The 27,961-nt window shown below is 37.5% G+C and overlaps 1 protein-coding gene across 1 annotated transcript in view; it reads left to right on the top strand.

Annotated features, from left to right (window-relative positions):
- The window catches only part of PMFBP1 (polyamine modulated factor 1 binding protein 1), a 3,624,986-nt gene that overhangs the window by 1,487,018 nt on the left and 2,110,007 nt on the right, over nucleotides 1-27,961 (top strand). The window contains exon 7 of the mRNA XM_044081904.1: nucleotides 18,459-18,605. Within this exon, the coding sequence (XP_043937839.1) occupies nucleotides 18,459-18,605 (147 nt within the window). The remainder of the gene's footprint in view (nucleotides 1-18,458; nucleotides 18,606-27,961) is intronic.

The raw sequence follows: 27,961 nt of genomic DNA, 5'->3' as shown, positions 1-27,961 counted from the left end.
TAGTTCAAAGGTTCATAGGTTAGCACTAAGCTAACTGCCCTTGTGAGTCATTTTAAGCCTAGCCAATTATCTTTTGTGAGATTCAAACCCTGCACCTTGTGTTTGTAAGGCAAACACGTTAACCATTAGGCCACCCTTCCAACCCCCAGTCTTACAATATTTGTGTGAGTTACTGCCCTATGGCCTGTCTAACCCCTGTATCAAAGTTAATTTATCAGCCATTTCAGCATGACTATGTATGGATCCTCTTTCAATCCATTCTCATGCAAAAATGTTTTGAAAGGGGTTTTGCGTAATAAGCCTCCAAGAAAAATGTTGACCTCTCATTGAGATTCTTACTTTTGTTTTAGAGGAGCTAACACATGCTTCATTTGAACCAGCTTATCTGTCTGACTTGACATTCTTAGCATGGAAAACAGTTTTATTAATTGCTCTGGCCTTTGCAAGAAGAGTATCTGAGTTGCAAGCTCTTATGGTGAATCAACCTTACCTCATTTTCCACACAGGCAGGGTTTCTTTGGAAACTAATCCTTCTTTTATTCCTAAAGTGGGTATCCTAGTTTATTTTAAGTCAAACTTTCCATCTCCCCATTTTCCTGTACCTAAAATGAGGGATAAAGGATACTTCATATTTTGGATATCCACAAACAACTGAAGTGCTATCGTGACAGAACTAAATCTTTCAGATTTTTGGATCAGTTGTTCATATCTTGTGAAGGTAAGAGAAGTGGACAACCTATGTCAAAACAGACTATTTCAAATGGTTGTCAAAATCTATTACCTTTTATTATACTCACCACAACAAAAATATTTCAGGCAGAGTCAAGACTCACTCTACCAGGGCCTTGGGCCTTGGCTTTATCTATTTCTTTTTGGAAAGTTTACTTGCAGTCACTTGGTTTGCTATACATATATTTACACAGCATTAAAAACTTGATTTCTTCTCTAGGTCTAGATCATGCTTTGCCTAGACTATTCTGCAGTGTCTAACCCTTCTTCTTTCAACCCCCAAATCTTGTAAACTAGGGTAATCTACCCATATAGCTAAGGCTATTGCATTGTTCAAGACGATGAACCTAGTACAGTTGTTTAAGTAAACTGATAACAGTAGATGTTCGAAAGATCACTGCTACAGTAGCTGCTCCCTCAACCCACCCCTCTAGTTTTTGGGAGTGTTTATGCCAGGGTGTGGACATTTATTTTTTGTTGATCCTAGCATTGTCCTTTCAGAACTCAGCCTCCTTGTCTCTGTTGGCAAGAAAGCTCTGAAATTCTTGTTGCCCAAATCTGTCTTTTTAGTCAGCTCAGCTCAAGCTGACTGAAGACTGCACACATGGAAGGTGCCCTGAAGCTTTGGAAGATGGACGGCTGTTATACCTTTGGCAGAATATAGTCCATCTAGGTAAGGCTACTGCAGCAGTGATCATTAGAGCATTTACTGTTAAGCTTACACAACTGTACTATCCAAATCTCTGTCAAAGAGAGAGACTACCATTTGGCTGCACATTTGTCATTTATCAGACTAAAGGGAAAATGACTTAATTTCTGTTACTTTTTAAATTCTGCACTACGGACCCCTTTATGGTACAAAAGCCTTCATTGCTGTTAATTTCTGGAACCAATTTTCAATCTTTGATAAAGAAAAACATTATATTTCTTCACTTCTGATGCCATGCAATATTCAGTGTCAGAATGAAGATTTGATATGCATTGCCATCTTTAACACCATTTCTTTTAGACTGCACCACAAAAGAGGAAATCAGACCTTGTGACTGATAAATATACTAGGCTAAAGCACCAGTTTGTTAAATATGTGCTATGTATTACACAACAACCTCGAAGATGGGCAAGGACCACTGCTACTTGCAGAAAATAATAATTAATAGACAGTATTATGTGGGTTTTCACACACACAAACACACACACCTCACTTGAATTATAATCTTATGTCATAGAGGTTTTGAGGGAATGGTAATGCAGATAAAGGTAGTTTGCTAACCTGCAGTTTTGTTTTATAGATTTCAGTGAAAATGAGATTTGCAGCAAGATTTTCATGTATTGAAGTGTGTAACATTTTCCAGGTCTTTTGCATTTTTACTTCTCTATAAATAATGTTTCCTTAAGAGCTGCCTATCAGCTCGTCAACGACTCTGTTGTCAATATCCAGATAGTTAATGCAAGGTTATTGGCATCTCAGAAATAGCCAAATAATCAAGGTGTTGACATTTCAGGTTGTGGAAACTTTAATATGTAAACACCCTCCTATAAAAATAATGAAAGCATTTTTACATGGGAGCAAGCCCCCTGTGTATGTATGTGCGCGCATGGGCATGACACACACACACACAAACACACACACACACACATTCATGTGTGTGTGTGTGTCTGTTTGTATTTATATGTATATATATATATATATATATATATATATATATATATATATATATATATATATACGTATGTATATATTGATACACAAAAGTGTATATGTCAAATTGTAGAATGCACTAATTTTCAAACCGAACGTAAACCAACATTAGTGATCAAAACTATCGAAAACACCAGCATGAAAGATAAAAAAATGAATCCAAGTAGTTTCACTTTCCAGTTGGTCAATAAAACCCTACCAGTAACTGTAGACGCAGTCTGTCTGAATTGTAGTAATATTACAGGGAGGTTTTTTATAAGGTGAGTGTGGGGCAGTAGAAATGTTAGGATTATGGTTTGTATCAGCACACAGTAGTAAGGAGGGGAAGAGGTCTTTGCCCCCTCTTCTCAATCTTATTAATGTGTGCTGTCCCTAACCCTAAGGCTGCCTGTTCCCCTAACCCCGGCCTTACACCTTGCCTTAGGAAAACTCTTTCCATAACACTACCTCTATACCACAATACTCAAACATGCAACATTAATATCATTATATACACATTAAACACTAAATCTGTTACCTAGTTCTTCCTGTAATCCTAACCCACACTTACACGCAGACTCCCAACAATAATACCAAAATTTTCATTCTGTCCAAAAGTTTCAGTATTAACATCCCAAACTCTTTCTTACTTTACTCAAACAAATATCATCACACTAGCTTTAACAACTCCTACCCTCACCAACATACACATTCAACCACTTCTGCAAGCACTTTCAGTGAATATTTGACAAACCGACAGAAATAAAGATATATACATGCGTATATATATATATATATATATATATATATATGTAGGTTTACCTTCAAAATGTCAAATGCCATAATGTCTAATGTTCATTTGGTTGAAAAATAACATCTAAACCCAAAACATTGAATGATCAAAATGTCTAAAATCATTTAATTGAAAAAGCAATGAGATCACCTCTACTATTTTGCAGGGGGGCTGTGCTCCCCACACACACCCTACTTAAATATACCAACTCCGATATCGCACTACAGTGCAGAAATGGGCAAATTCAGTAATTTCGACATTGTGAGTTTAGACTAATTTTATTTCAACATTTTGATCATTCAATATAGTGCATTCAACCAATTAATTTTCAACCATTTAGCATTCAACATTTTGAAGGTAAACCATATATACATACATACAAACACATATGCACACACACACACACACACACACACATATATATATATATATATATATATATATATATATATATGTCTTCCGTTGTTCAGAATTTCGAAGCTCAAAACTTCGAATTTCTTATAATCGAAGATCATATGTTCGAAGTTTCAAAACTTTGAAATCCTGAACGGACATTGGCATACAGCGGGGACCGGGAGATTTTCCTTGTCTTCACTGTAGAGCGATCTCAGAGTTGGTAGACACTGAAGATTTAAGATATGTCAAAAAGAGGTAATGGCTACAAGAAAAATATTGTTTTTCAGGACACATGGGGGCTGCCGGGGGGCTTACCCCCCTGCATACACATTTTTTTAGTGTGTTATGTGGTGTTTTGGGGTGGGGTTCACAATTTTGAAATTCCAAGATCTCATGATTCTGAACTCGAGATTCTGAAACTCGAGATTTTGGGATTTCGACATTTCGTTATGAACCCGTATATATATATATATATATATATATATATATATATATATATATATATATAGAGAGAGAGAGAGAGAGAGGGAGATATGAAGACAGAGAGAGAGAGGTGTGTGTGTGTGTGTTATACCCTTACACACACGCACATGCACACACACACACACACACACACACACATACACACAAAATACTCCCCTACTCTGATATCACTTGTCTTTGGAGCTTTTCATTGACTATGTGGCTGTCATTGAAGGTGCTGTTGACAACTTGCCAGGTCCTTGTGGAAGTTCCATTGAAGAAGTAGAATATCCTCGTCCAACCCGACATCTTAACTGGGAAAGAAGGTCATTATGCAGTTACTGGATCTCCGTATGTAGATCTCAAGGTCTTGGGATGCATAGAAGTACAGGTGAAAGCTTTTTCACATTCAGGCTGAAAAAATCCATCTTCCTGTTCAGTTTTTTAAATATATTTGGTCTACCTCTACCATCTTTTGATATCAGATGACATGTGTTTGCCATCTTAACATATAACTTTGAAAGAGGACAAGACTTTGGTTAGCACAGACTAGAAAATATTCTTCTTCTCTTGCCTCCACTGAAGAATCTTTTTCCTCATTTTAATCTAATCTTCACATTAGTGATTTCAGCAAACCTAAAGTTTTAGTCCTGAAAAACAATATTTTTTTTGTAGCCATTACCTCTTTTTGACATATCTTAAATCTTCAGTGTCTTATATGTCACAACCCTTGCCTAATTTTCCAAAATGATTAGTGTTTTTTCAGAATAAATCTATCCTCCATAAAATATTTTCTGAGTTTACTCACCTAGTCCATGCTCGTCCTCACCTTTGTCACAGGTGCTAAAAATAATGAGAGGGTGCATATCCTCAATAGCAGCACCGTAATGTGCCAGTTATGGTTTTACCTCCAGCCTCTTCATGAACATGGGAAAACAGTCCATGTGTTTGCTTCCTTTTCTCATGTAACTGAGGGGTTTTCATTTGCCAAGCAGATTTTGCCAAAGTGGATTACTTGCCCCATTCTTTTTGTTACCCAAACGCCACCAATTAGCTAAGGCTGTGAAGGGATACAGCACCAGAAGGTAGCTGCCCTCAGGTACTTGTTTCAGAAATTTGTGTCTGGTTGACAACTGTGCAGCAACCTTCCGGTTACTGATTTATTCATTTAATAAACATTATAGTTTGCACATTAACTTCAGAAGCAAGAGCATCCCAGGGCAACATTACAGGGCACCAATGAACTGTTCCACAAACCAAATAAAATGATGATGAAATGGACGTCCAAAGGTATTTATTGGCAGAAAAGCACATAAAAATGAATAAACCACGATAAACTCAGTTAACCCAGGTTTCGTCCTTACATAACGGACTTCTTCAGAACAATGAACAAACCAAAATTATTCATTTATAAACACTGCCTAATTAACATTGTTCAGTTAATTAACTGAAACCTATTGATGTTCCAATTAAAACAATCATATATAAAAAATACTAAAATGAACCTCTTAAAAGAAGCCACCAAACAGCATCAAATTGCGACACCAAAAAGAAATTATTAGAGCATTCATAATAGAACATGCAAAACATAGTATTGTATTCACATATTATTAGTATTACAGGTTAATGATAAAAGAAACTAAAATAAAAACACAAATCCTATCATACACTATAAATACCCTAACCACTTCAATAAAGTGCATGAATAGTATATTTGTAAAATGTATCTAACATCAATTCCTACTACTGAATGAATAACCAGTATGAAACTAAAAGGAAACCTAAAATAAATGAATAATAGGTTATCCTAAAATATGTTTCAACTTGAGGATGGGTGCTGTACTGATACTTTCGTTGATGCCAGGATAATTTAGGGCGTCTAAATGTAATTGCCATTTTCACTCACGTATGTCCAGGTGGATGTCTAGAGTATTCCCTTGTACATCTTTTCTAATGTGTTGTATCACACAAAATCTAAACTCATGATCATATTTTGTCATTAAGTGCCTAGCTAAAGCATTTGTAGCTTTGTTGTGTTTTATGTCCAGTAAATGTTCCCTTATTCTTTCTCTGAATTGCCTAGCTGTTTGTCCCATATAAAATACAGGACATTCCTGACATTGTGCAATATATACTACATTCTGAGTGTAACAGTCATAATGTCCTGCAATGGGAATTAGGTTGTGGTTAACCCTGATATGTTCTCCTGTTGTCATAATGTGTTTACAAATGGAACATCTACCACGTTTATAGTTGCCACGCCTCCTACCCGATGAGGAACATTACAGGGCATTCTGCCTTTCAAACCCAATACCATATACATTTTTTTGTGGGTGACCGTGCTTCAAATTGTTTAAAATTAGGGTGGAAACAAGCCTTCATTTGAAATAAATGTGAAAATGAATGAGTTCTGTTGTATACAGATATCAGATCTGAGGATGGCCACGACAGCTTCAGAATAACCAGTGGACAGGTAGTGAAGATGCTGGCCAGAAAAGGTTGCGAGGCATACCCATGCTGAGATGAAAGTAATATCAGAGTTGCACACCAGAACATCATCTGGGGGATACCTGAAAGGGCAGCTCCGGTATTAGGGAAGGAATGCAAAGAGCTCTAACTGGAGATTGCATGTAATGTATATAGATGCATGAACCTATACTGGGCCACCAAAACAGGCATTGCACTGCACTTTCCATCTTTCCAGTGAATGGAAGGGGGGTAGACAGTATTAAGAGTATTTAAAAAAAACTCCTAACTGTTGGAGGATGATGACCATAACCCCTGTCATATAACTCTCTCTTCCAGTGGTTTTGGGTGCCAGTTTTCAGGATGAAGAAATAGATGAGCTTGCGTGGAATGAGGACTAATCTTTGCTGGGAATAGTGGAAGAGAGTTATTTTAAAGCCATCTGAAATGGAGCATAATGGAGATAACATGCAGTGTTTAAAATACATGTGGCAGCACCGATTACGAATGTAGCATTTAAGAAATAAACAGATATCACAGCACTTGTTATGAACAAGGAATATTGCAGTTGTGTGCAGTGATATGAGGGAAGACACCACTTCACGACACTGCGCAGTGGGTGCCATAGAACATAGCAGAAATGGGCCACAATCAAGTAACCCCTTCCTGAATCCCACCCTACTGGCAAATCAGATTTGGCTCATTGTATAGTTACTTCAGTGTAGAGAGAGGGGACCCACCTTATCATGAATACCCAGTAAATAGTAGAGGAGGATTTATTTGCCATCTGGGAAGGGAGGTAACAATTTGCCCCAGTGGTTAGCAACGCTGGCAAAAATAAAACATTTCAAAGAAAAGCAGAGCAGAGAAACATTTATAGTAAATTAGAAGGATGTTGATAAGATTGTTTGAAAACAAAGGCACACAGTGGACAGTGGTAGGCATCTGGTTTAAATGAGGTTTTAAAGTCTTTAAATGGAAAGAAAGAGTGAAACTTAATAAAAAGAAGAGTGAGTGGACAGACAGCGAGAGAGAGAGAGTGAGTGGACAGACAGCGAGAGAGAGAGAGAGTGAAACTTAATAAAAAGAAGAGTGAGTGGACAGACAGCGAGAGAGAGAGAGAGAGTGAGTGGACAGACAGCGAGAGAGAGAGTGAAACTTAATAAAAAGAAGAGTGAGTGGACAGACAGCAAGCGAGACAGAGAGAGAGTGAAACTTAATAAAAAGAAGACTGAGTGGACAGACAGCAATAGAGAGAGAGAGGGTGAAACTTAATAAAAAGAAGAGTGAGTGGACAGACAGCGAGAGAGAGAGAGAGTGAAACTTAATAAAAAGAGGAGTGAGTGGACAGACAGCAAGAGAGAGAGGGTGGACAGACAGCAAGAGAGAGAGAGTGAGTGGACAGACAGCGAGAGAGAGAGTGAAACTTAATAAAAAGAAGAGTGAGTGGACAGACAGCGAGAGAGAGAGAGAGAGTGAAACTTAATAAAAAGAAGACTGAGTGGACAGACAGCACGCGCGAGAGAGAAAGAGAGTGAAAAATGCAAGTATGCTGATTGATTGCTTATTTTTGGCAATCATAAAAACAAAAGAGGGAATGGTCCCAAATACTATCAGTAGAAGCACTCATGATGGGGGTGTTGCTACTATTTATATCAAAATATACTCTTAAATGGAATGCTGACCTTGATAGCAGATATACAAGAAATAGGGGAGAGCTAGCAACAACCCCTGTGGTTGCCCCCCTTAATGAAAAAAAAAAGAGATTACCTTGGAGTGGAAACAAATCAGAAGCAGGAAGCTACCTTACCACCCTGTTAATTTTCCCTAGAGTAGAGATGATTATGGAATCATCTACAGCAGAATTCTGTAACCTGCAGCTCAGGAGGTGCATATGGCTCTTTGTTGCCTCTTGAGGGTCCGTGATAAGTTAAAAACATGGCTTTGTCTAGCAGCAATATTGCTGAAATCCACCAACATTGTAATAAATGTCTTTATGAAAAAAGTATGTTAATATCAGCAAACATGTTTTGTTGTTGTTAAAAATCAGTGTAGTTCATGGCGTGCTGTAATTAAACTCTGAAATCAAGGGAGAAGAAAAACGTACATTCTTTTCTAGCACCCAGATCTTAATATTACTTAAAGTGTTGTGTAACTGAAGCTTATTAAGGATACACAAGTGGTTTTACGATCAGGGCTCACCCTATGGACTATAAGCAGAGATTTATAGACAAGAAATAACAGTGATAGAAGGTAAAGCAACTTTTAAAAGTTGCTATAGTTTGCTTTTTCACACTTCTAAACAGAAACTGTCTTTGCATACAGGGTCTTGATTTGTAATAAACTGGTAATCAGAGGATCCTAATCCTGGGTGTGCATATCTCTGTTCTTATATCTGCTAACTTAAAGAGAGGACTATATCCAGTGTGACCATCCCAATAGTTGGTCACTGAATGAACGATAAATGGTAGCTCTATTAATGTCTTATGTTGCTGATCTCTAGTCTAAGGAAAAGAACTTGTAAGTTCAAGGCCAATGGAAATTAACCTGTCAGATAGATGTAAGTTTATCTATACTGCATCTGTGAACGAGAATGGGATAGCAGACACAGCATCGCTGCATTTTAGAAAATCTCAATAGTAACCACAATTCACTTGTCAGATAACAGTTATTGGAGCAAAAGTAATCAACTAAATTAAGAGCACTTCAGTACAGAAACAGCAACATCCTAGGTGAAAAACTCCTACAGCTTTTATGCCTAACAATGAGGCATCCTCAGGGAACTGAACCCACACGCTCATATCATTGCTGAAGCAACTAGATGCAAGCAGATGCAGTCAATTAAAAACAATCAGTTAATGGGTATCATAGCAACAGGACAATAGAAACTCTAAAACTTTTCATTACAAGTTGCGTCTTGTGCGTGTCATAAATCATTTTACTGGGCCCTAAATGAAATTCTAATAATACAGTACAGATAGTCACTGGATGTACATTACAGTAATGTATTCTACCAGGTATAACTCACTGAATTTGCATGTGTTGAAAAAAAACTTGAAAAGAAGAAACTTTACCTCTTAACAAAAGAAGTCTTGTATAACAGTACTTCTATACATACGTGCATGTCATGTATTTTTGGAATTTTGGTGGTACTTTTTGATTCTGCATTACATGTGCATATATCTACATGCACACAACATGCAAGATTTGTCATTGTTAAATCACTGATGTACATTTAGCCATCTGGGTAGCATTCATAATGCTGCTGGTAAAAAGAATAAGTCCTTCAAAATAGCTTGAACTGTTTGCAAGACTGACAAGTCTTTGGAATAGCTTGCTGTAGCTCTATTGTCAACAGAAGAAGTGATTTGTAGTGCTAACAGAGGAACTAATACAGTACAGGTTAACAGGCATATTAGAAAATGTAGCTCTTCTGCTGAAAGTAGTCCTGAAGGGTGGAAGGCCTGTCGATTGGTCACCTTCACTTTACCAAAATGGATTAGAATGCTATAATTATGTCAAAACCACTTTTGATGAGAGTAAGGTTTTTTTTTTCCTTTTCTTACTGTTGTGCAACCTCAGAATAAGTGTGGGGGTATCCCCACATGAGGGGGTGCAGGGGGGGTTGTCCCCTTGAAAAAAAAAGATTACCTTGGGGTTTCAGTGAAACTAGCTTTGGCAAAATTGTTTTGGTCCAGTCCACTTCAGTTAAAGTGGATTCAACTGATCAACATGAATCCACAAAACCCTAGCTGCTTGTACAACACAATCAGCCTCATTCCTTCCCAGTGCTAGAGGAGACCAGGCCAGTGGCAATCATGTCTCCCTCTAGCCAGCCCTCTAGTAGCAGTGTGGATATTCAAACCCAGTTCACCAGTGTCACAGACTGAATTTCGTCCTTTTCTTAACATCTTCATGTAGCTGTTGTCAGAACTGATTGTGTCATTTTAAAGAAAATTTGGATGCAAGCACTACATTACTGAGGATACTCACTGTACCCAGAACCACAGGTGGTGCAAAGGTTATGCTTATGTAATGCCATATGGAGCTTGTACATTCCAAGTTACTAAGATGGCAATATCCGTACAGTGAATATCATCCAGTGAAGTCAATTCATCATGGTGTCATCATTATATAATAGACGAGGAGTGGATTCCATCAGAGATCCAATGGTATTCATCACTTGTGTCATCATTATATAATAACAGACAAGGAGTGGATTCCATCAGAGATCCAATGGTATTCATCACTTGTGTCATCATTATATAATAACAGACGAGGAGTGTATTCCATCAGAGATCCATTGGTATTCATCACTTGTGTCGTCATTATATAATAACAGATGAGGAGTGGAGTCCATCAGAGATCCATTGGCAATCATCACTTGTGTCATCATTATATAATAACAGCCGAGGAGTGGATTCCATCAGAGATCCATTGGTATTCATTATAGAGTCACTTACAAGATTAAGGATATTTGGGCAGCCTGACAGTGATAAGACAGACCCCTAAGTTCTCAGCATCCCAGCTTCAGGCTGAACTACTGTAAGTTTCTGCATCCATCAGCATAATACTCTGGGACTAGGCAAGAAAGGCAGCTACTGTGGGAGCTTCAATTACTAACTTGAGGTGTGTACCCCCCTCCTTTTGTGAGACCTAATGACTTCTGGAATATTCATTAGATGACCTGTCATCATTATTCTTCTTTAAGGGGCTTAACAAATATCTGGGTAGGAAGGAGGTGAAACTTTTAAATATTTCCAGTAAGAAGGTTGACAGAGGTGAAACCTTTGAATATTTTCAATTAAGGAGGTTGACAGTCTCCATAAATCTCCCCCAGAATGTCCCAGCCTTAAACCATCTTAAGGCTGACTTCACTATTACCTTTGTCCTGTCATTGGCCTCAGTTTTAGGTCAGTCTTATTCCTAATAAAAAAAAAGAGTACAAAGTACTGAACAGGTTTAGCAGAGGAGTTTTCTTTTCTGCCTGCTTGGACTTTTGGGAGCTTAATTTCTGCCTTATCTGTGTAAGTTAGTCATTCCTCTTACATCAAGTTTTGTCCCAACTTTCTAAAGTTCAAAACTCAGAAATCAAGGAATTCATAAAGAACATTCTGCAGCTACTGTGGTCAACTTGCATGCTCCTTACTGGACCCCAGCTTGTGCTAGTGTTATAACTAGTGCACGTCTCTCATTCATGCAGCTGTTTGCTTGGTTAAGAATTCATGAAGAACTCTGCCATGCCATTTTGGACGTTCCCTTTCAGGGGTAGGAGCTCTCTATAGAGAGCATTTTCATGCCTGTATTGAGGACCTCAGGAAAAAAGGGCGTTGCTAGCTAGCCTCCATGGAGGTACCAGCTTTCCTCAAATTATATTTATGCTCATTTTGCTGCAGTGGTGAGAGAACTTGACTGCTTTATAATCTGTTTCTTTATAACTTCAGATTTAAAATTTCATTTGAGGTTTAGTTTGTTTTGTAAGTTTAGATCAGATTTATATCCACAACATCAGGAATCCCCCTTGATGAGGAGATCCATACCTCTCCACCAGTTACAGTTTGGCAGTATTTTTCGGAATCCTCTTTACTGCTTAAGCACTCCTAGGCCCAGAGCCCATCACTTGTTTTCTGCCACAAGTACAGTATGGCTTTTGAATCTGACCCATATTGTGAAATATTCCCTTGTTCAATGCATCAAAGCACTTCTACAAAGTTTTCCTATGACCATCAGATTAGTTTTCAAGGCCTACAATGCCATGGCCCGTGTTTGCTTGAAGTGGAGCTTTATATGAAGCGCTATCATAAGTGCCCTCAGTTCACCCCTGAAACCTACACATGTCAGTGGAAGAGGCTCTTTGCCAACCACATTACCAGGAACATGGAAACAGCCAAACATTCCTTGCATGGAGAACTAATGGGATTGTCCATTCTGCATCTCCAGGCCTCATTTGGATCACTGTCACCATGACTACAGATCAGTTCATGCCCAAGCTGTGCAGGATGTGTCCATTTTTACAATGGCCTGCCAGAACTCACAGGTTCTGAGGTGAATCTGTACTAATGAAGGCTTGAGTCATTGCCAGTTTTCTGGTTTTTCAAATAGTGTATGGACCAGAAGATTGCCCACAGGGATTAGGCACCATCATCCAGCCACTACCAGGTTAGTTTTAGATTACTACTGACTGGCCTGATCCATGAGTGTTACCTCTATATTCAGGGTTCCTATTAGAACCACAAATGCTTAAAATTTTGAATGGCATATGGTCGACACCATATGATCGAAATTTCAAGTGTTCGAAGATTAAACGTAATGGCGCCGTTCAGTGCAGAATGGGAGAATTTCCCTTTTCTGCACTGAAGTGCAATCTCTGAGTTGGTATATTTAAGTAGGGAGGGTGTGGGGGGTGCATGAGGGCTTGCCCCCCCTGCCTGCACCATTAAGGTAAGTTTTTTTTTGTTTTATTATATATTCAAACTTTTAAACTTCGATCATATTTTGTCGAACATATGGGATTCGAAGTTTAGAAAGTTCGAATATATAAATAAGACTAGTATATTCACCTGTCTGTTGGTGAGGAATACTTGAGGACAAGGATAAGGACCAGAACTGGTGAATCATTTTCTTAAAAGAGTGGTTAATTCTCACCTATCTTTAAAGCAACTCATCCAGTCTGTGACATCTGAACGTCTTGACTGACAAACTTTTCCATTTCTCATTTAAATTAATTAGTTCAGAAGCACTAAAGTTTGTCTGTTGGAAAATGTTATGCTGGTGACCATCACTTGCAGAATCTTGGAGTTGTAGGCCTCATTTCTAGAGGACCATGTCTTGACATCCACAAAAATCTGATACTCCTTAACATTAACCCAGGCATCCTCTTGAATGTGATTTGTGAGCTACTTCTGAATTCATCCTTTTGCCTACCTATTTTCTTTTTTATGGTAGAACCCAAGAAGAGAGCCATCCATGCACACACACTGGATGTAAGACTGTCATATCAGGTCTACGATTCCCACCTACATGAGTTCTACTAAGAGACCAAATTACTAAGCAAAGCTCTTGGGATTGGCTTAGATACTGCTTTTGAAAGGGGCTGCATTCCACCCACACAACAGGAAAAGAGTTTCTATGTCTGCAGTTTCCTGTTTGTGAAAAGGAAGAACAATTTCTGTCCCATTCTGGACAGAATTCTAGACCTCAGAGATTTCAGTCAGAGCATACAGAGATCCCTTCACACACTAGATGTTATATAATTTTTCTTTTTTTAACCAAAATGTGTACAAAAGTTTAGGAAGACCAAATAACTGTTCTTTTTTTAGGAGGACACTTCTCAAACAAACCCTTTCAAAGTAAACTGCCAAATGAGTTAAATTTCACCATCAGATAGTAAATGGCCAATTATAATGCTACTGTGTTCAAAGGTAATTGAACTAGAAGTGCTTAGTGCTTTGGAAAGGTAGACTGAATGTTTGTCTATTGGTATGATAGAAGTTTGTGACCCAATAATGACACCAAAAAGAGTTTGCATTGCATACACAGCTCTCTTTGAGTATTTTCCATCTCCAAAGCTTTAAATGTACTAGATAATATACTGTGTACCAGAACCTATTTTGAATTCCTTATGCTGTGCACTAATTCTCAGTATTTCTTTTCAAAGTGTGCCTGCTGTCTAACTTCATTACTTCTTATGCATTTTCATATTTCTCATTATCACGTTGTTTCATGTCAACACGACTAGTGAAGAGTTTGTGTTTGTACTTCTGTTCAACAACATGCACATTCTTTTGAATAAACTTGTTTTTTTTGTTTTGTTTTGTTTTTTTTTTAACACATTTTAGCAAAATGCCTCTTCTAGCTCAGACCGCACAAGCTGTATTAAACGTAGCACATTGCTTGTTGCCATGCTTATTGCCACATCTACAGTAACTTGTATTGCACAATGATTTTGTGGCCTCCGTCTTGGGCCTGATTCCAAGAGGTGTTCTCAGTGTAAGTCTACCCTGATTCCGAAGTCAGAATCCAAAAGACCTGCTCTCAGTTTAAGAGGTCACTTACACTGAGAGCAAGTTTTTTGGAACCAGGCCCCTTGGGTTTTCATGTGGCTTTCTTTTTCATATCCGTTACTCTTACAATATATCGTGCCTTGTTTTCTTATTTGTGTCTGTTTATTTGACACACATTGAATGTTATATGCATTCTTTCTATCAAATAATTTAATTAATTTAATAATTTATTAAAACACTATTTAAAATTAAAAATAATGGATAATTTTAATATTGTAGTCACTTTAATAATAAAGTAATTAATTATTAATTTTCAACATTTTCGTCTCTCTGCTTTCTACTCTTAACTCCCACACCACCTCTCTTATTTATCCTACCCTTAAATGTAAAATTGTAATTTGACATTTTAAACCTCACTATATTTGTCAAATTGTCTTGTATTAATCTGTAATAATTCTATATTTGACTGATCACAGATTTTTTTCTAGTATAACTTCCTTTCCATTATTGTACAGTTGTGTTGTAACTTTAACATTTCCTCTCTTGTATAAAACTATTTTGTTACTGGAGTTTTTCCCCCCAGGCCTGGTTTGAAAAGGTACTACCACAGCCCAGTTAACAAAAGCAAGCAATAAATAAATAGATAAATAAATTAAAGCTTCTGTTTCTGCAGTTGTAGTTTTACGTGTTGTGCAGCTTTTGATATGGTCAGGTCTATTTCTCTTAATATCTTAGCCATTATTTCATTTTTCTTATACCGCAAATTATTCTACCTCTTATTAGAAAATCATGCAGCTCAGCAGATTGATGTTGTTTGGCTCTGTTCTTAATCTCTGTAAAGTGTGCATCTGTACTCTCTGTTGGAAGCTGTATACATTCTTTACTCTTCTTCAGGCTCTCATTTCAGCTAAAATGACCCACAACATGTGCAGTTAGGTACCTATTAAAAAATTATTATTGTTTTACTTAAAAGTAACCTCTGCCTTCATTGGTTATGCATCTTTAACTTACAACTCCCCGTACATACATACAAAATTCTACCAAAAAGCCAATAAACCAAATCACTTCAACATTTTAAAACCAACAAAAATCTAATAAATATTAGTAGCAATGATGCATCATGAAAAAATGAGTATTAAAACCACCTTACAACCATGCTGTTCAATTTACAGTAAATAATTAATGATTCAACCCCTTGGGAAAAGGGTTGCATGCATTTAATAACCAGACTTTCTTCTTTAATACTTGAGACAAGGTCAAGTACAAATCTTTGTTTTCTATCGAATACATAAGGAAAATGATAACCATTTATAATTCTGATTGTGAGATTGTTTAGAATGGATTTCTACTGGACTGATTCCAGCCCCGTTGTTAATATCTTTTGTATGTTTCTGTATGCAGACTCATAATTCTCTCATTATTTATTCTGTGTAACAAAACATAGAGACAATATAAACCATATACTATTGTTGCAGGTAATACTTCTGGGATTTGACTACCCTGAAACAATCACCATTAATATTGTGACCTCCAATCTTGTCCCAGTGTTCATAGCACCCATGGTGCTGATCATATCATGGCCACACAGCATATCTTTGCTGAAAACTTTATATGTATGTTGGGTGCATGGCCTTCTCATAGTCTGCATACAGGATGACTATAGGTGTTTGCTCAATTTAGTCTCTTGTGCCTGGTGTGTACTTTCCTTATCATCTACCCCAGTTCTAGCCCCAGGGCATCTCAGATAGAAATAAATGGCAAACTCAGACAAGTGTATCATTCACTTCAGTCTCTGTGGAACATTGAGTGGAGAGTGTCAGCTGTGCAGTATTGATTATGATTCAGTTATACATCATTCCTCTCACAGAGGGCTTCTTTCATTGTCTGTGGTATGCAGTAAAGGGGAATTTCATAAATCTAGAGGTTGGTTTAGAGCCTTCAAAGGGGTATGCAGGTATCTCGCACTTTATCTCGCCGCCTTCTTCAAAGGGGTATGCAGGTATCTCACACTTTATCTCGCCTTCTTCTTCAAAGGGGTATGCAGGTATCTCACACTTTATTGTGCCCCCTTCCCATATTTTTGTATGATATAATTCCCTAGCAGTTTTTAGAACACATTTTTTTCATCAGTATCTGATAAAATGTTAAAAATGTTTAAGTGGTCATTGTGGACCTCTTTCCACAGTTTGGTTGGTATATTCTTTATTACATTGAAATATAATTCCACATATACATAATATTCCTTTCCATTACTATGAGTTTATTTCTCATTCAGACTGAGATTGATATATAAGCAGACTGTAAATACTCTAAACTTTCAATTCTTTGATTTGTCTTGTTTATGGTAATTGAAGTTTAAAATGCACCTAACACTCTGTAAATATTAAGTTACCACTTTTCATGTAAATTTAAAATTATGATTATTGTATATTTCAATATTGTACTGCCTTTTGGCCCGCATGCTTGACAGACAAGCCCAAATTTTGGTCTGGTAGTTAGTGCAAAGAGCCAACGGTTAACAAGGTGCATCATGTAGTCCTAGGTTTGAGTCCCTCTACCTCCATTTGCTTACTTTGTGACTCTGAGCAAAGCACAACCAGTACGTGTTTTGGGACTCTTGTAAAATTGGGCTAGGATCCTCAATGGTTCCCCTGAACAGCATACCTAGGAGCTACCAATGAAAAAGACCCTTGGAGTAGCCCACCTTCCTGGCAAACAAATCAAACAAATAATTAAATAATATAGTGAAACTTACTTTTCACCTTAGTTGTCTGTTTTAGAAATGAAGGCCACTTTGTAAGACTTATTCCATAAAAAATGGTGGCTCTACTGTTCACTGTCATGGTAATTGTATGGTTTATATTTTTACTTGCGTATTATTATTATTTTAGTGATGCTTGTTGTAGGCTTTCTGAAGACTGCATGAAAAAATTCTAGTTGATAGTAAGCTCCCAGGGGAGAATAGCTGTTGCAGTCATCTGTGAAGAGCCAACTTCAAGAGCTGCGAGAACAGCTGCTAAGGAACTAATGGCTGTAGGAAGAGACTGTTGCTGCCATATCCGCAACTCTATATATTGTGTTGAGACTTGCACTTTTTATACTGAGGAATTTTGAAATCCTTTTAAAGAAGAGGCATCCATATTTATTTTCTAAAATGGTGACAGGACTCTTGATAAGTCTGACTAAACCTAGAATGAAGATCTATTGAAATACCACTGAGACTCTGTATGATATATGCACAGTGAATTCTCAGCACTGACAGGTAGTTGTCTCTTGTACACAGATGTGCTTTTATTCATCACACTTTCTTATTTATGTTACTTGTAAAAAACAAGCTTCTGCAGGGCATGCTGTGTAGAAGCAAGATTATAATACCACAAAACAAATGCTTGTCTAAACTGTAAAAGAAATATTAACACTTGTATTTAAATTAGCCGTATAAACTATGGTTGTTATATTTACATTTTAGGTATGTAAACTATACTGCCTAAACATTGACTAAATGTACTGCCTAGACTGATAGATATGCCTGGAGTAGTTAATTAATTTATCTTATTTTATTTATATCATTTCTTCATTTGTTAGCCTGATGAAGCCTACTTGCATGGCTAGTCTGCCAGATCATTAAAACTAAATAAATTTTGCTGAAAATTATTAAAAAGAGATACTTGTTAAAATATTGAGAACATTTGGGAAAAAAAGATTTTTTTCTTCGTTTATAAAATGAAATTATCTAGCATTGTTGCCACTGTTGCCTTTTAAAGAGGTATATTTATAGACTTTGAAAATACTGTTCCCTGCCCTGGTGTAGAAGTATGTGTATTCACTACTTTATGTACAGAAATTGTACTGCTGCAAAGAGTACCTGAATAACATGCAGTGCTGTCGAAGCTGGTCCTAACCTTACACCAACTGTTCTGCTTCATTCCAGGCTATAGCAAAGGACAGTAAAATGCAAGAACTGCAGGACACAATAACAGAACTTCATCATGAGATCTCACTAAAAGATTCGGAAAATTTCAACCAGCTGGAAGAACTGCACATACTGCAGAACAGACTGAAAGCAATCAGTCAGCAGGTAAGGGGTGCAGCATCTTCCCTCTCTGATTGTTTTTCTGCATGCTGAATGACTGTGCTAAAGATGGCATTCTTGTTGCCAGCTTTAACCACAACTCGCCCAGATCACCTCTCCCATTTTGTACTGGAATATTTTGCTGAACCATTCAGCTGGCCTTTTATTTATCCACACTTTGGTTAATAGTGACTTTGCAATAAAGTAGCAGTAAGACGATGCTTGAATCAGGTATCCTGGTAGTTCATTAGTGTATTCTTCGTAATTTACTGACACAATATCCAAAACATAGCACGTTTACCTAAATCAATGTGTCTCCTTTCCTATGAAGTTAACTTTAAAAGTGTAAAAAGAAACTGGTTTTGAATTACTCCCTCCCTTCTTGTTAGTACTTTGTAAGTAATCTGTTGTTTGACTTTTTCGGCTAACTTTTGATTTTATAACTTCCTTAACTATTTTATTCCTTTAGAGTTGTTATTCTCTTTTATTGTTTGGTTGCTTAACAGACACTGTTGCCAAGAGCAGAGATTGGGTTGCAATAAAGTATATCTACTAGGCTGCAAGTTGTATTACCACTGACGAAAAACACATAGTCATAATGCATTCAGTAGCTGTTTGCTTCGAAATAGCACACAGGAAACTAAACCTCTGCAAGTCTGTACTATAAGCTGATATACACCCTTTCTAATTTGCACGGTGGTTAGCTTTTACAGCAAAGTAATGATATTTGCTATCAGCACTCCATACTGAGCCCACCACTGCCAAGCCTTACACAGCTAAACTGGCTAGGGCTTCACAACTACCTAACAGGATAGTTGGGGACCCTCCCCATCTTGTTCAGAATACAATGGGCACACCAGAGAAGGTAAAACTGTGATATACTGATGGAAACCTTGCCCTGACAGCAGCTCTGTTTCTGAATGCATCCCTAGTTTCACTATTCCAAATCTACATAACTGCAGCTTTAAACTCAGCACACACCTGCTAACTAACTGCAAGTCCACAGAGTTTTCTTAACAGAAACTAAGCAGTGACAGCCTACACTATCTGGCCGAGTATGTTATTGCTAAAATAGATGCTTAGACTCTATTGCCATATACGCATTCTGCAGGTGTGTTTTCTTAAATGAAATGGTGTGCACACGTACAGAGGACATAGTCAGTATTACCCTACCTAATATCCCATAAAACCTGCCCAATAGTTCTGTGTAAATGTATAACTTAGCATTTACCCTAAAGTAGCATAAGAATAACAGCCTGTATTTGCTAAGTATAGTTTTAATAGCTGCCATTTGATCCATCAGCTTCTCCCTTCACTCTCCCTGGCTTTGTCATCACATTCAAAGAGGTAGTTCAAACATCCTTAACTCAAAGCAACAAACTCTGGCTAACAATATTATGCTATACTGTTAAGCACCACATCCTATAATAGCTGCCATTTGATCGTTTACCCCCCCACACACACACACACACACACACCCTCTGCTTTCCCCATTACACTTAAAGGGAAAGTTCAACATCCTTAACTCAAAGGATCAAATTCTAGCTAAGAATATTTCACTACACTGTTAAGCACTACACCCTTTAAATCTGCTTTGCTTTGGGCTTTTATATATTTTATATTATGGCTGTTTACAATAGCTGGGTTAAAGCTCTGACCTGTCATGAGTATAATCCACTAATTGTTTCTTTTGGGATCTCCAAATACTCAGCAGGTGGATCCCACTACGCTCTCCCCTCACTTCACCTGATTTCCCTACCCTACCCCCAATTCCCACCAACTCCTACTTACTCTGCATTTATTCTGCACCATAACCCACCCTTTAACAGATTTCAACACTCAACATCACGATAGTTCAAAATTCCTCCCCCACAGTGTAATTACCTAATGTCTTAATCTTTTCAGCCTCTCTCTCATCCATCCCAGCTAAACCTCACCTGGTTTGACCCCGAATGGCAAGATAGTTAAAAACTCCTCCCACAATATATTACCTAATCTCTTAATCATCTCAACCTCATTCTGTATATCCCAGACAACCACTGTCCTTTTACACCATCTCTAATCCTTCACTTTTCCATCTACTTTTCCATCTAAAGACTTTTTCCTGAAATGTAGTCCTCTACCATCTCTCCCCTGATCGCTAACTCTTGTATACAAAATGCTGCTATTTATATTATTTTCTCTCATATCCTAAAACTGACCTCCCACTAAACATACCATCACTTTCCATTAAACTACAATACCACAGTCCCAACCTCCAGCCTCCTACATAACCTAGACAATTGTAATAACTATTCTAATACATCTCCTAGCCTCTTCAATCTCGCCACTACTTTGTCTTAAATACAGAATACTTCACTGTGATCACCCCTCCCTTAAAAGAAAACTTCCGCTTAAACCCACTATTAAGAATTATTCCATACATCTGCTTCAGAATTCAAAGATTCAGTTATGTGGGGACACAGACCCAAAACTTGGCCCTACTAATCAAAACCTAAACAGCAATACCACCAGTTCCTGCAAGTACAGTAATAGGGCCAAATAACTTCCCTCCATCATTTACAAGCGATCCTAAATCTAATGCATCCCTTACGTCTTATACAAAGACATTTCTACTCAATCCAGTTCCCATTTACAGACGTACCAGTCTTCCCACTGCATTAAGCACAAGTCCAGCCAAAAAACTAATTCTGATTGCATTAAATCTTTATAATATTTGTAATAAAACTACAGATCTACATGCCTGGATATCACTCTGTTCCTCAGATATCCTAGTTGTCACTGAAACATGGCTTAAATCCAATGTGAAAGGAAGAAGAAACACTGCCTCCAGGCTATGACTGTCCAACCCCCACAAAAAAGGAGGAAGATTCACCATATCGTACCCCAGTTGTTATAATCTGTCCTCCTATTCCAACCGTATCCCCAAATTTCACTCATCCGAAATATTCATAACACTTTTAAAGCTAAATGCTAAAAAAAAAATCTATATTATTGCAATTTACATCCCCTGTGGTGACAACATACCCATACTAAAAGAATTCCTCTCCTGGGGGACTAAAATCATTCTGAGTAATATCAGTACTGACTGGCAAAATGTAACCTTTTACAGTTCCTCATGCTGCATAAATCTATGTGGTCTGACTCAACTAATCACAGCACTTACTAGAAATAACAAGAATAATAAAGGCAAAATTCTTGGCTGGATTTTAGTCTCAGACCCCAGTAAATATACTATCACTGGAACCTATCCTAACTCCCTAAGTGACCATATCCCTACATACAAACACAGACTTACTACTCATCACCCTAATACCCACCAACTTAAACCAACCAGGAATCGCACCAAATTTAACAAAGATTTATTTAATAATATCCTAAGCCCTTTCAGCCGTTCTATACAAAAAACTGTCCCATTAGATGATGAAGTTACAATTTTTAATACCTCTTTAAACACCCTAAATAATCTTCCCTCTCTATGTATAAAAAGAGTAAAAGTAAAACACTCCCCTTGGCTACCCACCCTCACCAAAAACAGGCCTATAAAGAGTCTCTAAATCAAACAAAAAAATTTTTCAGCAATACAGGGAACTTTGTAATTGAGATAAAAACAAATATGCAAAGAAAAGAAACAATATTATGACCAACTACAACTTAATTATAAAAATGATCCAAAAAGATTTTGGTCCTCTGTTCACACACTACTCAGTCCTGGCTCAAAAAAAGATCTGTAGCCCTCTCAAATCTTCTCTTCCCTCAAAATGGTAACTACATTTAATAAAGTCTTTATACAGAGCATTTTTGCCCTCACTAACAGCACATCACCCTTCCCTGCATAAACCCATAACATATTACCAACTGCCACTCCACTGCCACATTAACCGCTGAAAAATATGAATCCAAACAATCTTTAGCCTCAAATGCTAATAACTTCACCTTGAAAACTGTAATATGTTCTACTATAAAAAATGCTACTCAAGCTTAAACCTTGTTCCACAGCTGCCAGCAGCCTCCCACCTGAATACCTCAAGATGGCAGCAGAAGACATATCTTACCCAGTAGCTATTTTAATCAATAGATTCATACAAGAATCTTATATCCCAGCCATTTGAAAAAGATAATACATCAACCAACTGAACAAGGAAGGAAACTCTATAGAAGTCTCTAACTTTCATCCCATTGTGATTCTCTCCCATCTCTCAAAAATCCTGGAAAAATGTATCCACACTCAAGTTCTCTCAGAACAGCTCTTAACATGGACTCAGCATGGATTCCTCTCTGGCCATAGTACAACTACTGCACTAGTATGCTTTTTAGATAATATAAACAGGAAAAGGGACTCTGGCAAACTTCTCTCTTCCATATTTGTGGATCTGTCCAAGCAAACTCCTTCAACAACTGCACCATCTCAGCTTATCTTCACTTCAGTGGTTTAAAAGCTACCTATCTGACAGACAGCAAACTGTTAGATGGAAACATACTTTTCTCTCCTTACCTGCCCGTTACCACTGGTATACCTCAAGGCTCCATTATTGGTCCACTTCTCTTTAATATTTTCATTAATGACCTCTATACCTCTTCTAGACAAGCATCACTTATAGAGTATGCTGATAATTCAAAAATATTATGCTCATCTGACACTCTGGGGCATCTTTTTGAAATCACACATGAGGCCTTCACCTCTGTTGAAAACTGGCTTCATGATGCCCAATTACTACTTAATCTCCAAAAAAAGTAAAACCACTCTTATTCCTCCCCAAAGCACATGTGAAGGACAAATCCAGCTTCAAAATCTTCTCAATTAACAATACGGAGATAGAAATTGTATCCCATCTAAAACTGCTTGGTGTGACAGTTGAAGACGGCCTTAGATTTGTGCTCCACATTGAAAATAATGTAAAAAGCTCACCAGAAACGTTCTTACTAACTCTGCTAAAACTACCGTACAACCATTTCCTTCCTTCCTTCACTCTGTGCCCGTGTCTTTATCAACTTGCAGTTATCTGTTAAAGCTAAACTTGAAATATGCTACAGCAAAGTTGCTAAATTAGTTGCCAGTGAACAATACTTTGCACATTACTGTAAGGCCCTTAAAAGTTTGAACTGGCTTGAACTACCCCACTACCTGGACTTCATACAACTAGCTGCTGCCCTCAACATCATTTATAAACCCCATGCCTGTCCTGCACTAAACTCTATTCTTCCTTCATATCACTGAAACAGACCTCTTTGTTCTAATGATAAACAACTTCTCACCATCTGTAAACCTCAAAAAACAATTAGAAATCACCTTTACTAATACTCTGTTGCCCAAAAATGGAATTCTGTTCCAGAGGACATTAAAACTGTAACCTACCGTCCTTCCTTCAAGCATTTTCTGAAAGCTCATCTATCAAAATCATGGCTCTGCTCATGCTATACTCCAGTTGAATATAAATCTTGTCTACTCTTCTCCAGCCCTAACTCTCTACCCATCTTCAGTTCCTCGTCTTCACCTGGCTGTCCTAACCTCTCTACCATTTTACTTAACCATTTCTTATCACCCCTTCCCCATTTATACTAATCTATCCCAATCTTTTACTAATCTATCCTAATCTCTCTCCCTGTTAGTAATAAGTCAAAGTAAAGGGTATTGTCGTACAGATCAACACAGAGGAAAAAGTGCGTGTCACTGCACAAAATTTCGATACTCGGGCTCGTACCCTAAGAATTATAGTTTACAGAAGGAAGATTAATAATAATTTAAAAATACTGAAATAGAAATCAAAAATAAGATACTAAAAATGAACACAATAAAGTATAAAGTGTAACGTTAGCTATGTAGATAACAATGACATATTGCACATAAATAATGTTTTTTACCCATTTAGCAGGCCAGGCTATGGGTTTGTTGTTCAGCAGTCTGATAGCACGTGGGAAGAAGTAAAACTAATGAGTTTAGTTCAGTTGTAAATATATTGTGAATTGCCAAAAGGATGCTGTCCAGAATTGTGTTTTACTGTACTTTTTCTCATTGTCCTCTTTGTAACATATTTTTAGTATATCTCTATACCTTAACAATATTGTTGTTTATTTTTAAAATGGGTACTTTCTAGCTGTTTTTTTATTTAATGTTTATTTCTCAGTTAAGTGGAGCTTTTCTCCCAAGGCCTCCACTGAAAAAGGCTCTTGTCACCCAGTCAGACTTACCCAATAAACAAATGTCAATAAATAAATAACATACTCGCATCTAGTTATGACATACAACTGATATAATATCTTGAAAAATGCCCTGCATTAAAAATATATACTGTTGCCCTACAACCCCCCCCCCCCCCAACAAGAGATCTGCATTCTGGTGTAAATTAGCTCTGTGCACTAGTAAGGCAAATAATCCACCACAGGACTCACTATACTCCTATTACATCTCCAAACTCTGTAATGCCTTCCCTATACAAGTAAAAATGATTAAAACTCCCAAGCTATAAAATCTGTCTCGAACAGTACCTTACCCATTCCTAGTTATTATCATGTTTATTACCAGGCTAAGACATCTAGCGAAAACACAAACTTATTACCTCTTCCTAACGTTCTTCCCTCCTGCACTTGCATTAATACATTCGTCTTCATACCCTTATTAAACAATGCTTCTCATCTTTCTCTGTCTCTAACTGACCTCATTCACAGCTTCCCCCTCTTATGCATTCCCTATATATCTAAGTTATAAACCTTCCAGATACACCAGTTAGGAACAGGCGGTCATGATGGAACTAATCTATACCCTGATCTCTCACTCCAATGCTAGTACCACTGTCCTAGACAATACTAATATCTCCCCTCCTACATAATTTTATAACTCACCTCTCAACTATGCTCTTCATCATATCTCTTTACAAAGCTTTCTATAGTATAAATCTGTTATTTCATGTAAGAATCTAGAGCTACCAGAACTGTATAGACGTATACATATTGATGTAAACATTTTACTGTATATACCTGTTTTTTGAGAAACTTAACTGTTATTTTTCTGAGAGCTGTCTGAAATTCTGTTGTTAATATAAATGTACTGTGTACAGGGCCTCCTCTAAAAATGGGATCAGCCCAGATGGACTTTTCTGGTCAACAAACACAAATCAATCAATCAATCAATGAATAAAGTGGCTGAATCCTAAAAAGCTGTTCTAAGACTACAGTAAGGCTTATGGTGTTTTCTTCAAGGTAGTTTGAAGGAAAAAAACTGAAGATTTGCAAGCCTGTACTATAAGTTCATAAATACCCTTCCCGGCATGCACTATGGTAAGCTGTTAAAGGGGCATAGTCCCATTTACTGTGTATCAGTTACTGAGAAACAGCTTTGCTGACTGCAGTTTGGTGAAGTTCTTTGGCTCAGTTTTGAATTTTGTAAATGTCCTGTTGAATATAGTGCCATTGATTATGATTGCCTTAGTGCTTGTGTCATTCAATGACTTTAGAATTAGAGTTGTAGTTTTGCTTTGGGTTGCCATTAGGTTTAGGATTATAGTATGTGTTTGGATTTGGGAATCTGAGTGCTGTATCTTGTACAGGGATATGGAATGTTGTCTTACATAATAAAACCACTGGATATTTGGTTACCATACATTTCACTGAATGCCACTTTCACTGAGTCACAAACTGTTGAAAAAATAACTGAAGACTCATTTTACTGAAAGCGCATTTCACTGAATCAGAATTCATAGGAAGTTGTGCAAAACTATAGACAGTCACTGCTGGTATGGTTTAGAATCATATGGCAAGTGAATATTAAATATGATTTAAGTTTTGCCATTGCCCACTCTCATGTTGTAACCCCATCTCTAGAAGTTTGTTTATGCACCAGGGGTGATTCATTGTGTGTGGTGTTTTCTCTTTTCTCTGCTGTTACAGATTATGAATGTATATTACTTAGGGGGTGTGGGTGGCAAAGTTTCCTACATAGGGTGGTACCGGGTACAAGCTTTTCATGGTATACTTACTGTATATGACATTTTCTATGAAATGTAATTCAACAAAATATGTTTTCAGTTATTTTTTCAGTGATTTGAAATGCAATGAAAATTGTATTCAAAAATTCACACGTGAAAATAAGTAAAAGTTAATTTTACAATTGATATGTGCAGAGTAAGTAGCTGCGTAAAATGTGCATCTGTTAGCAACATAAGGGCCCTAATTTTATAGGTTGTACAAATTTAAGCATTCTCAAATTTTGAGTATTATGATTTTGGATCATCTGCTATGATTTTTGTTTGTCTCCTGCTACAATTTTGAATGCTCTGAAAGAAGAGTTTGAGAGGTATGCCCCCTTCCTTTTGCACTGTTTCACTGTCATTATACCAGTTCTGCAATGGAAGTGATTTTTGCACAGTGACTGTGAAATTGTTCTTTTGAATAGAATTGTGTAATGACAGTATCACAGTTGTCTTGTCTAAACTGAAAACCTATGACCCTATATTTAATTTAGTAACTTCAAAAAAAAAATAACCACAGCTTCATCACCATCCACACTTAAATAAATCCAGCAAAAAACATTCATCATTCTCATCCCCTTCACCTTCCCATATAGACCTTCTGGTCCCCTCCCATCATCACAGACTCCGACCGCTTACTTTCAGAATGCCTTTTCTACCCCATGCTTCACAATGTTTCTCTACCTCCCCATCTTACTCCTCCCTTTAACAAACTACACCATTAACCCCATCTCTTCTCCAATCTCTCAACCTATTTTATTGTAGAATACCACAAAGCCCCACAATCATTCACATGAACCACAAAACCTACCCCGCCCATTTATCCCCTCCATTCATTACCTACCACTGTCACTCATCTCCAGCTCCACCATCCCTTTACCTCATCTCCTCCAGTCCTACCAAACCCCAGCAAGTCTCTCCTCAAACTTCCAAAGTACGTCTATAAAGTCACCCCCATCCTGACCATACTCCTCCTCTGAGCCACCACTGAAGCCAATCCAGGCCCTTCCACTGCATAACACCCATAACGTTTCCCAACACAGGCATCCTCTCCTGTGCATTAATGAACACCCAAAGCATCTGTAATAAGCTAGATCAGATAAACTTCTTCCACTGAAACAACAAAACAGTCCTGATTTTCAGGTTCTGCTTCCCTCCTACAAATACTTGCAAGACACCAGCCCTGGCAGTAGCCAAGGTGGGGACACTCTCATCATTTACAAAAATAGCCTCAAACTAACTAGCATTTCCCAAGCAAATGCCTCCTCAGATACTGAACCCAAATAGATTCTTCTAAAATTTTCCTAATGGAAGATCAGTCACCTTCTAATAGGGAGTCACCTACATTCCTCCTCCATCCTCTCTTAACAGATATAAATCCCTTATTCTTACTATCAC

Source organism: Protopterus annectens, chromosome 8.part1, assembly GCF_019279795.1.
Source record: "Protopterus annectens isolate FY-2018-M chromosome 8.part1, PAN1.0, whole genome shotgun sequence".
Lineage (NCBI taxonomy): Eukaryota > Metazoa > Chordata > Ceratodontiformes > Protopteridae > Protopterus > Protopterus annectens.
This window is presented reverse-complemented; position numbering and strand designations above follow the sequence as displayed.